Genomic DNA, 15346 nt, shown 5'->3' with positions numbered 1-15346 from the left:
CATGATTTTTCTTAAGATCCAAAAAAGCTTTTTTCTCTTCCCTGGTTAAATTATAATACGTTGTAATAGGTTTGTCATTTAAAATGTCTAATTTCTATTTCATGAAAAACATCAAAGACATTTAGAGTCGTATGTAATGGAGGATTAAATGCTAAAGGTTTGTGAACACTTCTCCTTACGTTAATGTTGATGTCTTTCATAATATACTTTAAATTCAATTTCCTGGTATATAGTTTTAGTTCCAGTAGATTATTCGCTGTATCAGCTCTCTTACTGGGAACGAAATTAAGGCCAAGTTCTAGGACTCATTGTTGTTCAACAGTTAATGATACATCAGTTAAATTATACAATTTAGTCTCACAATTTGCATGTGCCAAAGTAGTTGAATGTACTTTCGAAAATGGCTTCTCCTTTGACTGTTTCGAGCTTGTCCTGTTTTTTGCCACTTTGGAGTTTTTTGAACCTGGAACTACCTTGTTTTGTGTAGTTTCCTCATCCACCGAGATAGTAATTGGTGTTTTCATTACTACACTAGTAGAAGACCCCACTCTTTGGTGGTGCTTAGTTTCTGACACTCGCACTGCATTAGATGCCTGTTTATTGCTGAAATTTAAAGTGCCAGCACCATTCTTTACAGCAGAACTACAGGTATATCTCTGATTCTGGAATTGTTGAAATTGTCTAGACTACTGTTGTTTACCTTCTGATTCCACAAAAAAGCATTACCATTATTATAGGCATTCGCATCTCATTCTATTTTTTTGAATTTCCTTTAAATGACCAATTGTTCATATTTGTCAACAGCATCAAGTATTTTATAGCAGTCTTTGTTATACTCTCCATGACCTTTTAATTGTTCCTGAATGTTTTTGTCAATGACTTCTATGTCACTTTTTAATGTCTCAGTATTCTGACTGTTACATTTAATTAGAAGCTTCAGAAAATCTTGCCTACATTATTAAAAAAGGTTGTAAGCTCTTGAAAAAAGGGTCATCTTTATCTACTCCATTAGGAAGTTTGAAAAATTTTAGTCCCTTAGTGACTATTTTGCATGAAATACAATGTTCAAAATATTTATTTTCAACCACCATAGCACGATATTTTTGAGACCCTTTTCTAACTCACAAAATTGATCAGCTAAGTTGCTAATGAAAGCAAGATGTTCCACTTGATTCAGTTGTTTAGCCAAAGGGTCAGAGGAGAAATTTAAAACTGATGCCACATCCTTATACAAAACTTCTTTAGCTAAACGTTTTCCAGATAGTACCTTACTTGTTGGTTCTGAATCATTCCTGTTGTTAGAGGAGTTAATAACTGTGTTCCCTTCTCTATTACAAAGTCTTTTGGTAAGTACAGACAACCCCCCAGATTCAAGAAACTGTGTGCAAAAATAAGACTATTCTTGCACAGAGTGGTTTGTGTCCATTTAGAACAGCAGCGTGCCTTGCATACTCATGAAGGCATGCTGCTGTTTAATCTACATAGACAGGAAATGTGAATGAGTGCAGGGGGCCTGTCAAAGTAGTGCATGGATACTAAACACGCCCCCTGCCCTCAGAAAGTGCCGTATGGCACTTTCTAAGCTGAAGTGGCATAATAATAGAGCTTTGCTCCAATATTATGCCAGTATTTCAGTGTCCATGGACACTAAAATGAAAAAAATATCATTTCAGTGTCCACAGACACTGAAATAAAACTCAGCAACAAGAAAGCAATGCAAGGGGTGTGTAGCAAGTTCTGTGATACACCCCCTGCATTGCTAAAGTACCATATGACACTTTTGTAACCTGCTAAAGTAGGAAATGTGTGCAAATGCACACATAATGGGGGATAAATACCGCAAAAGTGAAAAAGCACTAATATTGCCCCACAAACATAAAAAGTTGATAGAGAACAGGTGATGCATCAGTATAAATCACATAAGGGTAGAAGTATGAAAGCAAATGTATGCCGATATTCCCTCACAGGTGTGCACATTAACAAAAGCACAAATGATAGGGGGAATAAATACTACATTAGGGACATGCCTGAAAAATTGCCCTCACACACTTAGAAAGTTGATAGATAACAGGATATGTATTAGCAGGAGTGCCTGAAGGATAGAAGCCTGAAAGCCAAATGACTGCCAGTATTTCACAACTGCACTCCCAAGTATTTGTCAAAACACAATACCCCCCCCATATAACGTAATAATATAATAATACTATATAATTTTTTTATTAACCTATTAATGTTTAAGTGTAGCTAAGTGAGCGTGCACGTTATGGCCATCTGCTTAGCATAGCTTAAGCATCCCATAAGAACTAAATGCAAATAGACAGGTTGAAATTTCTAAGCTGAGGTAATGTAGTGGTTAAAATTGTGACTTTGCAGGCAGGCATTCATTGTTTGAGTCCCAAGACAGGCAACTTATTTCCTATGTGAAAGTAGTGTTAGAATTAGTTTAGCAAACTGAAATTATGTAGCAATTTTTTTGTTGTTGTTAACCAGGCTAGTGTAGCAGTTCCAAAAGTGGATGTCAGTGTAGAAAAGATGGGAAACCCCCATATAAACACAAGTGCCTCATACAATATAGTCATACAAGAATATAATTTAATGAAAGCACATAGGAAGATGTCATGGAAGGTAAATGTAAAATTATAATGTGTATATATATATTATTTTATAAAATTATAAGTATAATATGCTTAAATGTGCCATAATCACTCTCTGTCCATCAGACCTTCTTCTGCCCAGCAACAAAATAGTCAGCCCTGCCAAGTCTCAAATCTGGGATGCTGTCTTCTACAATCACAGCAAAGCACCACTACACCATCTAAGCTGCAAAACTTTATAATGCTTTAACAAACATATCATGCATTCTGGTCATTTAACATTAATGAAAAAAAACACAGCAGTCACAATTGTTGGGCCCATGACTCTGCACACTGTAGTATGAGAAATGTACCACTACACCATCTGACCTGTAGAAATCAGTGTTGCTTTTACAAACATATCATGCAATAGAGGCATACAACATTAGGGAGAAAGCTTTGTGGAATAATTCATGTCTTGTATATAAACATACACACACACACACACACACATATATATATCTATATATATATATATATATATATATATATATATGTCTGATGATATATATATATATATATATATATATATATATATATATATATATATATATATATATATATATATATATATATATATATATATATATATATATATATATATATATATATATATAAAAATATAAAGGAAGGAAAAATATGTATATATAAAACATGCAGTGCAGTTATACCTCCGAACAGTAGAGTTGAGAGGTCTGTATATTTCTGGCAATTGTTGACAGACTGTCAGGGTTGTGTAGCAGTGTATTGTGTCAATGTTATTTGGCCTGTGTGGGGAGGGGCATGGATGTATGTGTTATGGCTTCTTTTTCTATCTGCCTCTGCATGGTGCTGCTGTTTCTGGTGGTCTATCAGCTGTATATGTTTGTAGGGGCAGACTGAGACATGTCCCATACCACAGTCAGGCATCGTAGTATACTGTGAATGGGGCCAGTGCATGTGAGGGTGGTGTGTGAGTGGCAAACATGTTGAGATGTTTTTGTTCACACAGTCCTTATACTATACTGTTCCTTTGACTTACCGGTATGTCACTGTGACTGTGGTTAAATTAGTTATGGGTATGCATTTTCACACTGGTGTCTGCTTTTCAGTACTGTGACATCCCTGCAGTGCCTGATATCTTTGCCAGTACATGTGTAATTCCCCTAGCAGATTTAGGTTTGTGTTGTGTCAGTCTGACTGTAGTTTGGACAGTGCTTGGTGACATGCTTAGCAGCTGAGTGTAGTTTCCCTAATATGATGTTAAGTCAAGATATTTGTAGGACATAGTGTTGGCTGAACCCCATAAGTATTGTGTATTTCTGACAGATCGGTGGGTTGATTTGAGGACGTCAGTCACCAACTAATGGGAAGTAATTGAGTGTTGGACTTATGTTATTTCAGTCAATATAAGTTAGGACAAGCATGAGGGTGTTACTGTAGCAACTGTGTCAGCTTATCTACTCCACTATTTCAGATATGTCCCATGGCTTTCTCCCCCAACTTTGTCAGGCCTGGCCCATGTTCATTGCACTAAGGGTTTCTGAGCTTACCCCATGACTGTCTGGATTGTTGCAATATGTCTAGGTTTATTGCTCATATTTCTGGTCTGTTCCACAGATGCATTATTTTCATATCCCTGGTAAATCACTGTGATGATCTGAGGATTTCTGAAAAATAAATGAAGACATAAATTTCAGCTTCAGAACTCACTTCCTTCAGAACATGTATGCTGAAAAAAAAACTGTCACTTTGGCAACATTCTACATTTATAGGAGCAATATTTGAAATATGTCCCTAGTTTTGTCCCAGTGTCCCCTCAATTGTAAAGCCTTGAGCCAGATTTCCTGCAGTAAGGGGTTAGTAGGCATGGGTCTGAGGTATGACTCCACTACATGTTATGGGCATATATATATATATATATATATATATATATATATATATATATATATATATATATGTGTGTGTGTGTGTGTGTGTGTGTGTGTGTGTGTGTGTGTCACTATTTGTATTATGTATATATTTGTCTGTATATATGCATCTCCATACATATATACGTGTATATGTATAAATACAAAACCTGACTGATTCTACGGAATCTTTTCCCTAGTGTTGAATGAGCATATGTTGGAAAAAGTATCAGCAGTCACTACAGTTCAAGTGGTGTAGTGGTGCATCACTGTAACTGTGGTATACAGGGCCCTGGGTTCAAAATTTAGCACCGCTGATAATTTTGTTGCTCTTACAACTACTTACTCACGCTTACACCTGCACTAATTCTTTAAAAGAAAAGAGAAAGGGGTGATAGGAAAGTGGTGGAAAAGAGGCACACAGAGGGAAGAACAATATGAAAGATAACTATGGATATGCAAGACGGGTGTACAGAATGTTCATAGCTGCCCATTTCTTATATAGCAACAGCTGTACATTTGTACAGAATTTGGAAGTGAATGTGGACACTCAAACCTCAGAAAGAGTAGTGAGGACAACAGAAATATGTTGTTAAACCTGCTAAGCATAGCTGAGCATTGCTCACCATTGCTCATGGCTCATTCTCATGATATACCACACTGATGACTTCATTTAGTAAGTGTATATGATTTCCATTACATGACATGGCTGTATGTGCTTTCATTACAGTAACAAGGGGTGTAACTATACTGTATGGGACACATGTATAAATGGGTGTTTTCACATGTTATATGCACTCACACATCCATTTTACACCAGCTACACTACCATGGGTGACAAAAATAACTTACCACATATTTTAATATGAACATAGCACTTTTAACACTGCTTTCCTAAGTAAATTTAGATTGCCTGTTGTATTTCTCGAACCGTGTATGCCATCATGCAAAGCTGGGAGTCTGACCACTGCACTATCTTGGTATGGGGAGTTGAGCTGTATATTTTTATTTATCACCTATTGGATATTAATATTATATTACTATATTAAATGGAGAGTATTGAGATTTTTGGCCATGTCATTGAGGACTGCTGTGATGACATAATGCAATCTTTTCAGTTTTAGACTTATATCCTTCTGAACATTAACGCTAATGTATAACCTGTTTTTTATCAACTTTCTGTCTGTCCTCTGTCCAGATGGGATGATATCGGTGCTACGGCTGTGTTTGACTACACTGCAGAATGGGTCTGAGAGCCCATGCCTGTGTTCATGTTGGATGCAACCAGGAATGATATCAGGCCTATGAAGACCTCTATTTGTTGTCTTTGAGAGGGCATTACAGACCTGCTTCCTGATCATGAAGGGAATGGGGCAGGGGCTGTACATACACATGTGTACCTATGGGGGCACAGGGGGGTGATGTTTAAATATCACCTGTCTGGAGCCAGTTGCCTATATCTATGGCACATGTGTATGTGGTGTTATTGACCACCACTACAGAGCAGATATGTGTGTTGCCTCTGGAATTGAAGACACACATCTGGAAGGCATAGTCATTGGCCTTGGTGCATGTTTCCAGTTTGCACTCAAAGACATCCTTAGGGTACATCACCTGTGACATTATTTGCTTGTACAGAACAAGGTGACATGGCTTCCAATGTGTCACTTGTTCCTTCTTGGCTTGCCTGGCGATTATTTCCACCTATGATGGTAGTTGTGTATTGCTGCTGTCCACCACAAGCATTCAGCCTACCTTGATAGGGTTTATATTGTCCTGTTGGATATTGCTGAGGCCATAAAGCTATATACGTGCCCATATATTATTTTGGTGTTGGCCTGGAAACTGCTAGTTCCAATATATTGGACACCCTTCATGTGGGCCTTGCCCATTTTCCTTGCCTGTATGGGGAACATTACGGAGGTGTTGAGGCTACAGCTTCACAGACAGTAGGCAGAAATACCTCACAGGACAGGATATGTGGAGACAGCCCAACAGCATGGGTGACAAAGCTCCAGATTTGAGTACAGATTGTATGTCATTAGTGCTGTTATATATATGGAGGGTTGCTAGATTGACAGGTTTCATCATGACATGCATTTACTGGGTTACTTGACATCTAACAGTGATATGCCTCTAACATACCTCTCAACTGGCATGTTGACCAACATGTTATGCTTGGTCTGTTCCTCAAACAACGTCTATTTTTGTGGGGTTTGTATGATAATGTGAGGATTGTAGTCAGTAACTGTTGACATCCATTGGTGTTCCAGACATCATATCCTTCAGGGATGTTATGTTACAACAACACACGTAACACAAGCTACTGTTTCAGTTTGTAACACCATTATGAGTGATATATCCCTCTTTCCAGTCCCCTGTCCCACAAGTACATCATGTGTTGTCCAGATGTCCTGCACTATGAGGAGGAGAGCTATGACATATCATTATTTACCAACTGCACTCCAGTTATCATGCCAATGAATTGGCAGACTCCTGGCCATGGTATGCAGTGGTGGCCAGGATTATGGTTCCATACCCATGTAATTCTGTGGAAATCTGTGCATATGACAGTTATGTATGTCTGGCCATTGTGAACAGACTGCCAAGATTGCATAGCAGTGTTATGTGTAAATGTTTGTTGGGCTTGGTAGGGAGAGTAGCAGATGTGAGTACCATGCATCCTTTACCTATCTTACTCTTCATGCTGCTACAGCTTCTGGCAGTATATCAGGTCTGTATGCTTGTAGGGGAAGACTGTGAAATGTCCTGTAACACCTCAAGATTCCCAGTACACTGTAGTTTTGGCCAGTTTATGTCAGTGTAGTGTGCAACTTCCATTCAGGATATATTTTTTCAGACATTCTTCTCTGGAGTTCATTTTGGGTACTGGTATGTTGCTGTGACTGTGGTGCAAATATTTTTGGGTGGACATTTTTGTACCACTATCTGCTTTTCACTGCAGTTCCATTTCTGTAGTGCATGCTATATTTGAATATACATGGGTAAGTGACCAGAAGTGATGTGGGGGAGTACCATATTGTTCTTACTACACTTCATAAGGTGTTGGGTGACATGTTTGGCAGCTATCAGGGGATTTCCATTCTGTTACATCACTGCAGTCATACCTCTTCACTGTTCAGAGGCCTAGACACTGTCCAGATGTGTGGCTCATATGTTTGTTCTATTCCCCAGACAGTTGTTGTTCTTGGCTAATTAATAGGATACTCTGGGGAATGCAGTCAGTAAATGCTAACATCCATTGGTGTTACTGACTTCATATCCCTCAGAAAAGATACGTGGCAACAAACCCTGTAACACCAGCAGCTGGCTACATTTATAACAGCAATATGTCCACTATACCCCTGTGTTTGGGCCTCCGTCCCTCAATTATATCAGACTTTGTCCAAAGGTCATGCACTAAAAGGTTCAGAAGTATGTAGAATCATTATTTATTGCCTTCATTCCTGCTACCATCTCACTGATGTCATAGACCCCCGACATGTAACAAGGAACCAGCCATAGATATGAGTCCTGTGCCTATACATTCTGTGGGTAACTGTATATTTGAGAAGTCTGTGTATGTCTGGCCATTAACAGACTGTCAGAATTGTGTAGCACTGTAGTGTGTACATGTTATTTGGGCTGTGTAGGAAGGGGGTACATGTGAGTGTCATGGGCCCTTTCTATCTGACTGTGCATGTTGCTCCGGTTTCTGGTTCCCTATCACCTGTATATGTTTGTACGGGCAGACCATGACATGTCCCACAACACCTCAAGATTCCCACTACACTGAGACCTGTGGCAGTATATGTAGAGGTAATGTTGGAGTGGCAAAAGGGATATTGTTGCTCACATGGTCTATATAATGTAGTGTTCAGTTTTCTTGCTGGTATGTCACTATGACTATGGTGCAATTGGTTGGAGGTATGCACTTTCACACCAGTGTCTGTTTTCCACTTGTGTTACATCCCTGTAGTGCCTTTTATATTTCCAAATGCATGTGTACAGTCCCAGAACTGGATTTGTGTAGTGTTATGTCAGTCTGATTGTAGTTTGAATGTTGCTTGTAGCTGAGTGTAGTTTCCCTAATGTTGTGTTATGTCCACACATTCATAAGCTGTCCAGTTGTCTGGCCGATATCCTTGGTCTGGTCCCCATAACTGTTGTGTATTCCTGACACATCAGTGGAATGATGTGGGGATTGAGGTCACTAACTAATGAAAGCAACTGAGTCCCAGACTTGTGATATTTCAGTCAATATATGTTAGGACATACAGTGTTACTACATCAACTTTCTCAGCTTATCTACTCAGGTATTTTGGATATATATATTTTGCTTCCTTTATATATTTATATATGTATATCTATATTATGTCTACTATTTCATATATATGTTTCAACAGACACACATATATATATATATATATATATATATATATATATATATATATATATATCTGTATGCATGTATATATATATATATTTATAGATATGTGTGTGTGTGTGTGTGTGTGTGTGTGTGTGTGTGTGTGTGTGTATATATATATATATATATATATACACACATATATATATATATATATATATATATATATATATATATATATATATATATATATGTAGATGTCTATATACAACACATGAATGATTCCACAGAACTTTTTCCCTAAGGTTGCATGCCTCTATTGCATGATATGATTAAAAAAGCAACCCAACCTTCTTTGCTACTGCTCAGATGGTGTAGTGTGCATTGTTTTGAGTATAGTGTACAGGGTTATGGGTTTGAGCCTTGGGATTGATGATTTTTTTCCTTAATGCTAAATGACCAGAATGCATGATATGTTTGTCAAAGCATTCACAATTCTTTCAGCTCAGATGGTATAGTGGTATGTTGCTGTGATTATAAAGTACTGCATTCTGTGTTTGAGACTTGGTAGGGCTGGGCAGAGCAAGGTCTGATGAATACAGAGTGATTAAAGCACTTTTAAGTAGTTGCAAGTGGGCTTGCATGGGTTTATGTGATGGTAAGTGATGCCAAGCTAAGGTTAATCTGTTTTAGATTTATTTACTGCCGCTTATTCCCGCTTACCCCCAGGTTAATTTTTTTAAAAGAAAAGAAAAAGGGGTGATAGGAAAGTGGTAAAAAAAAGGGGAACAGACAGATATATGGTATGAAAGGTAGCTAGGGATGTGCAGGACGGGTGTAGGAAAGGGCTATAGCTGTCCATTTCTTCTACAGCAACATCTGTGAATTTCTACAGAATTTGGAGGTGAATTTGGACACTCAAACCCCTGAGAGAGGGGTGAGGACAACAGTAATATGTCGTCAAGCCAAATGTGCACAGTGAACATGTGTATGAAATGGGCAGCTATGTATGGGGCATAATTTTATTTTTGGGAACAGATGCCCTTTTATCTTTTTAAGGTGAGAGTGGGATGTTGGGGAAGGATAGTAGTTATATTTGTGGAGGTATATTTGGGGATGTAAGACAAGACAGACAAGACAGCAGGCAGGGGCGGTACATGAAACATGTGGGTGGTAAACACCTTGGACGGGGAGGGTAGTTGGGAATCAGATGCCTATGTGCTTCCAAGTGATTACAGTGAGACTGAGGTCCCCACCCATGGGCAGTCACCCCTCCACCTTCACGGCCCCAAAGGTGGCTGTGCTGGGGGCTGGACAGGAGGGGCAGGCTGACCCTCAAGGTGTGCCAGGTGACCCTCAATCTGGTGCAGCTGTCTACCAAACTAATTTTGGATGGTGCTACACATTGAACCCTGGTTCTGGCTATGGGTGAATGTTTCCTGTCCGCTCACGTTCCCAGGGACGGGACGGGCTCTGTCCCCTATGGCGGTCCCACCTGAAGGTGGTGCAGGACCAGCAGACGAGGAGGTACCGGGTTGGGTCCCAGATGTGCTGGGGCCTAGTGCCACAGCCAGATGAGGCAGGACAGGTGGATACACCGGGATCTGCCTTCCCAGATGTTCTATGGTGTTGAGGTTTTACAAAATATGTTGATTAGTCATGAACAAAACATTTCAAAATTAGTTTACACTGCATGCATGGGTGTTCCAATTAACCCAAAACAACAGATTGGAAACAGTTGCTTAGCAAGCAGAACACATGCTTAAATGGAACAACAGTAGGCATCGTAATGGCATGCAGGTTACGTTGATAGCAACAGGCCACCAATGGCAGTATTTGAATGGGGAATATTAATAATCAAATGATTCAATATTTGTAGAACAATAGGACACATGACCCAACAGTAGTTTTGGAGAAAAACATACCCATTGATTATGTGTATGAATTATTGATGCAGATAGGGTTGGGGAGAGAGAGAGATGTCAATAAACAGCTGTATAGGCTTCAATTTTTCACAACTGTACTGATCATTACTCTACTCATAACTCACCAGGTATGATCTCACTTTACATCTACCTATGGCTTGGAGCTGGGCAGTGGAATGTTTGTTCACAGTGTATTATGCAAGCCTTCTTAAAGCTAATACATATATTTCTTTACCGGGCAGATCTGTGATGGGAATATCTGTTAAAATTACCTGACTGTTTCTACACATATTCACATATTCAAGGTTACATATGTGACACTGACAGGGCTGCCCTGAACTCATGCTTTGTCTGTGCTACTGCTATACTCCATCTGGAATTCTGTCACCCTGGGTATTGGCAGCGGTGACCACTAGCCGTGACAGCGTGACACTTGTGGGACATTTATCGGTAGAAACTGTTTTGTGTATGTACTTGTCTTGCTGTCATTTGCAGCCTTGGGTTGGACAGTGGAAGTGCTGTACACAGTGTATTAGTACAGCCTTCTTACAGCTACTAGAAACATTGCCTTACCTGCCAGACCTATGGAGGAAATTTCTGTTAACACTACGTGACTGTTTCTACATATATTCACATATTCTTGGGTGAAATTATGCATACAGCTTACTACCACTCCCGGAATTCAAACCATGCCTGTTTGTGCAAAAAGGTACAACAAGATTGCGTTTCAACACAATGAGCTATTGAGGAACTGCTGTTTCTTGATTGACTGCTTTCTGTCTAATACTCTCTTGGTTGGACAATCTGACCTTGTAATTCTGACATTCGTGCATGGCAAATAGTTCTTGTACTGTGTATTAATACTTTGACATATTACAATCTGGAAAGCAATAGTTAACACAAAGCACTGCTGTAGGGGAAACAGTATAATAGTTTACACATTACTACTGCAGGATCAGATCTTGGTGCATGGACTATTTCATATCATTGATCTCTTGTTTTGTTTTGTTTACAGCTCCACATTCTTTGTCAGATGACCCTCAATTAATTGATGCTGTCAGAGCCATAGTTGCTGTGCAGAACCTGTACACATTTAGATTCATACCACCACATACCAAAGTAAACACGACAGTCTGGGTTTTTGTTTTATTGAAGGGTACTGGCACTTTTATTGATAGATATCCTGTACATCAGTATTACTCTGTTAATGTCTCATTTATTCATTACACACAGTACACATTTTGACCTACTAGCAGTTGACATTCTACTTACTGCTTTCTATTTATTTGCCCTGAATACTGCAAGCTAGATTTGTACTCACAAGCCTCCTGGTGCAGCCTTAGCACCCTGCTGGCATGGGCATCTATGTTCACAGCCCTGTCATTTGCAGCTGTACAGGAGATAAAAAGAAATTATGCATAACTATCAATCACATATGCAGGCTGGACTTTGGTAAACACTAATTGATATGTATGAAAAAAATGTGTAGTGGAGCCTGGATTAAATCCAAAGTAAGTTTTGTAACAAGAAGATATGAAGAGGCAGAGGAATACAAAAACTCTTTATTAAAACAAAAACTGGTAAGCGCTTTTGCGTCATCTGCTTCTTCAGACCATACTACAAGCAAAAGGATACAAGCCTTAAATACAGCACTTAACCAATCACAGATAAAAACACATAAATAATCAGTGTAGTAAGTTTTTCTTCTTCAGTGCTGGTTTTAAAGAAACAGCACTGTTTAAACCAATGGGCACGTTAGCTCTAAAGTCAACAATGCATCTTAGTTCTGCATATTCAGTGTTGTTTGTCAGATCCCACTCCCTTGCACTTGCATAGACAATTTGTAAAACCAAAAACTTAAAACAATGTAAATCACCCCCTTCTTGTACATGTTCAGCTAATGTATTAGTTAATTTTAAATTACGGATGACATTTAACTATTCCATCACTCTTTCTTTTAAAGTTTTTGTTTCTCTTTCCAATATAGAAACAGTCACAGGAGCAGCATTTTGCCAGGTAGACAATATTCTTTGTCAGACTATCAGCATAAAAAGAGAATTCCAGTTGCCACAATGTTCTGGGGTGTATTATAACACTTGAAGACCATACATATTTGCAAATTCTGCAGGATATACATGCAAATGTGCCCTTACATTCTGAAACAGGAAAAGAGACCTGTGTTTGTTTATAACATAATCTGCATTTTAAGGACTTGCTATTCTTGAAAGTAAAGTGGGGTTGTGTGCCCACTGCCTTACACACCTCTGGGTCCGTCAGTAGGATGGGCCAATTTCTTTTCACAATGTTGCATCTCCTACTTACATCACTAGAGTAGGTGAGGGTAACCCTGCTAGTATTCTCCAATCGATTTTCTTGACCTTTAGTTGTTAACTGTTCACGCCTTTCTGAAAAATAAGGTCGTGTGTTAACACAGTCACTATTCTTTGTATATGTAATAACCATCTTTATATTGCCTATCCTATAACCTCTGTCCAACAAATCAACCCAAAGCTTATCTAGTGCTTCCTCCAGGTCCTTATTCTCTGTATGCAATCTCATACATCTCATTACTTGATTCTTAATTAAATTGTGCTGCATATACCTTGGATGCATACTAGTATTATGTAATAAATTGTTTTTCCTGCATGGCTTCCTGTATGCACTAGTGGATAAATGCCCAAGATCACTCTTTCTAATGGTGGTATCTAAATAATCTATGCTAGTGTATGAATAATGCATAGTGAATCTAAGAAAGGATGTCGTACTTTCTAAGTAGTTCTTGAACTCAAAAAGCAGCTCACTCGGACAGTGCCATACAAAAAAGAGATCATCTACAAAACATCTGTCGAACTTAACATAAGATTTGAAATGGTCATTAACAAGCACTGATTGTTTCTCCCAGTGTACCTATACTATATTGGCAGAAATATTGGCACACGCTGTCCCCATCACTACTCCTAGCTTTTGTAGGAAGTAATCTGTCTCAAACATGAATACATTGTTCTCCAGAACCAATTCAAGGAGAGTACATAGCATATGTATCTTAGAATTCGGGACTGTTCCTTCCAGGACTAAGAATGACCTGACTCTATCTACCCCTTCTTCATTGGAGACAACGTTGAATAGTGAATTAACATCCATGGTAACAAATAAAACTTCATGTACAGCATGATAACAAATCAACCAAATATACAGACCCTGAAGAAAGTGTTGAGTATCTCTTAATACTATATCAGTTTTCTCTTTGAAGGGGGGAAGCTGTTTCTCAATATAAATGGAAATCAGCTCGGTCAGCCATCCCCTAGTCAACACAGTTAGCCAGAGGGGTGGGTCTTTTATATCTTTGTGTACTTTGGGTAAACCATAAATGATAGGTATAGAAAGATGTTCAACAGTGAAATAGGTATACAACTCATAGTTGATCTGATGTGTCATAAGAAGGTCATATAAAAAGAAATTCAGCCTCTTCTCAATACCCATAACTTGAAATTTCTGCAGTTTTGCATAGACCTGTATGTCATTTAACATTCTTCTCATCTTATCAAAGTAGCATGATTTATCCAGGATCACCACTCCTCCTCCTTTGTCTGCAGGTCAAGCGACCATGCTTTGTGTCCTGGCCAACTGATTCAGAGCTTCTATTTCCCCATTAGTTAAATTAAAGAATATAACTTTATTATGCTGTTCTCTCTTATCTAAAGACCTTAGGTCATTCTCACAAACATCAATAAATGCTTCTAGAACTGGTTTGATCTCAGGTGTAAACAAGCTTGTTTTTTTTAAAACATTAAAAGTTTCGTTCTTAAGTGGAAACATAATATTACACATAACGTTTCTTGCAAACATTCTAAGTTCTAAAATAGTATCTATTAAAATGCTTCTACTTGCAGGAACAAAGAAAAGACCTTTGTTCAATACGCTATATTGTTCATCAGTCTACTGAAAGCTAGACAGGTTAAAAATCAGTTCACCTGTTTGCGGCTGTGGGTAGCAGGTCCCTTCCAGTTGTCTTCTACAGCCGAGTTCGAACAAAGCCTTCTCCTGTGGTTCTGTTAGCATCCTATCCTCTTCTCTTGCTGAATTGGGAGATCTTCGGCCAAAAAAATCAATGGAAATGATTGAGACACTCTATTTCCTGAATCACCAGGCAATAAACTATTCCCCCTGGCACCTGACACAATTTTAGGTCTTACTGCTGGTGTTACATCTTGTGGAACAATAGCATGGGATGTACATCTTTCTTCTGATGGTATATTACAGTTCACTACTGTTTGTAAATCTGCTCTAAGTTCTCATGTTTTGTCATTTATTCTTTCAGCCTTTGGTTTCCTGAATCCATTCAACACATCTGAAGCTGAATTGACATTACTTCCGATTGAGGTTTGTACATCCGGGCATCGTCTTCTTTCCTCAGGTGGACCCACACTCCTGCCCACTCCATTCAGAGCTGAATGTCGGTCCTCTGCAACTCCTCTTGCTGAGAGGGTTGAGGGCTGATTGGTTCTTGGCCATGAGAACACTTGCCGCTAT

The 15346-nt window shown here is 38.8% G+C and overlaps 1 protein-coding gene across 1 annotated transcript in view; it reads right to left on the bottom strand.

The window, feature by feature from the left end:
* Window positions 1–13279, bottom strand: part of LOC122808308 (melatonin receptor type 1B-like) — a 157031-nt gene extending 143752 nt beyond the window's left edge. Inside the window, exon 1 of the mRNA XM_044079274.1 lies at window positions 13139–13279. Coding sequence (XP_043935209.1) covers window positions 13139–13279 — 141 coding nt within the window. The remainder of the gene's footprint in view (window positions 1–13138) is intronic.
* Window positions 13280–15346: the final 2067 nt, after the last annotated feature.

This window comes from Protopterus annectens, chromosome 8.part0, assembly GCF_019279795.1.
Source record: "Protopterus annectens isolate FY-2018-M chromosome 8.part0, PAN1.0, whole genome shotgun sequence".
Taxonomy (NCBI): Eukaryota; Metazoa; Chordata; order Ceratodontiformes; family Protopteridae; genus Protopterus; species Protopterus annectens.
This window is presented reverse-complemented; position numbering and strand designations above follow the sequence as displayed.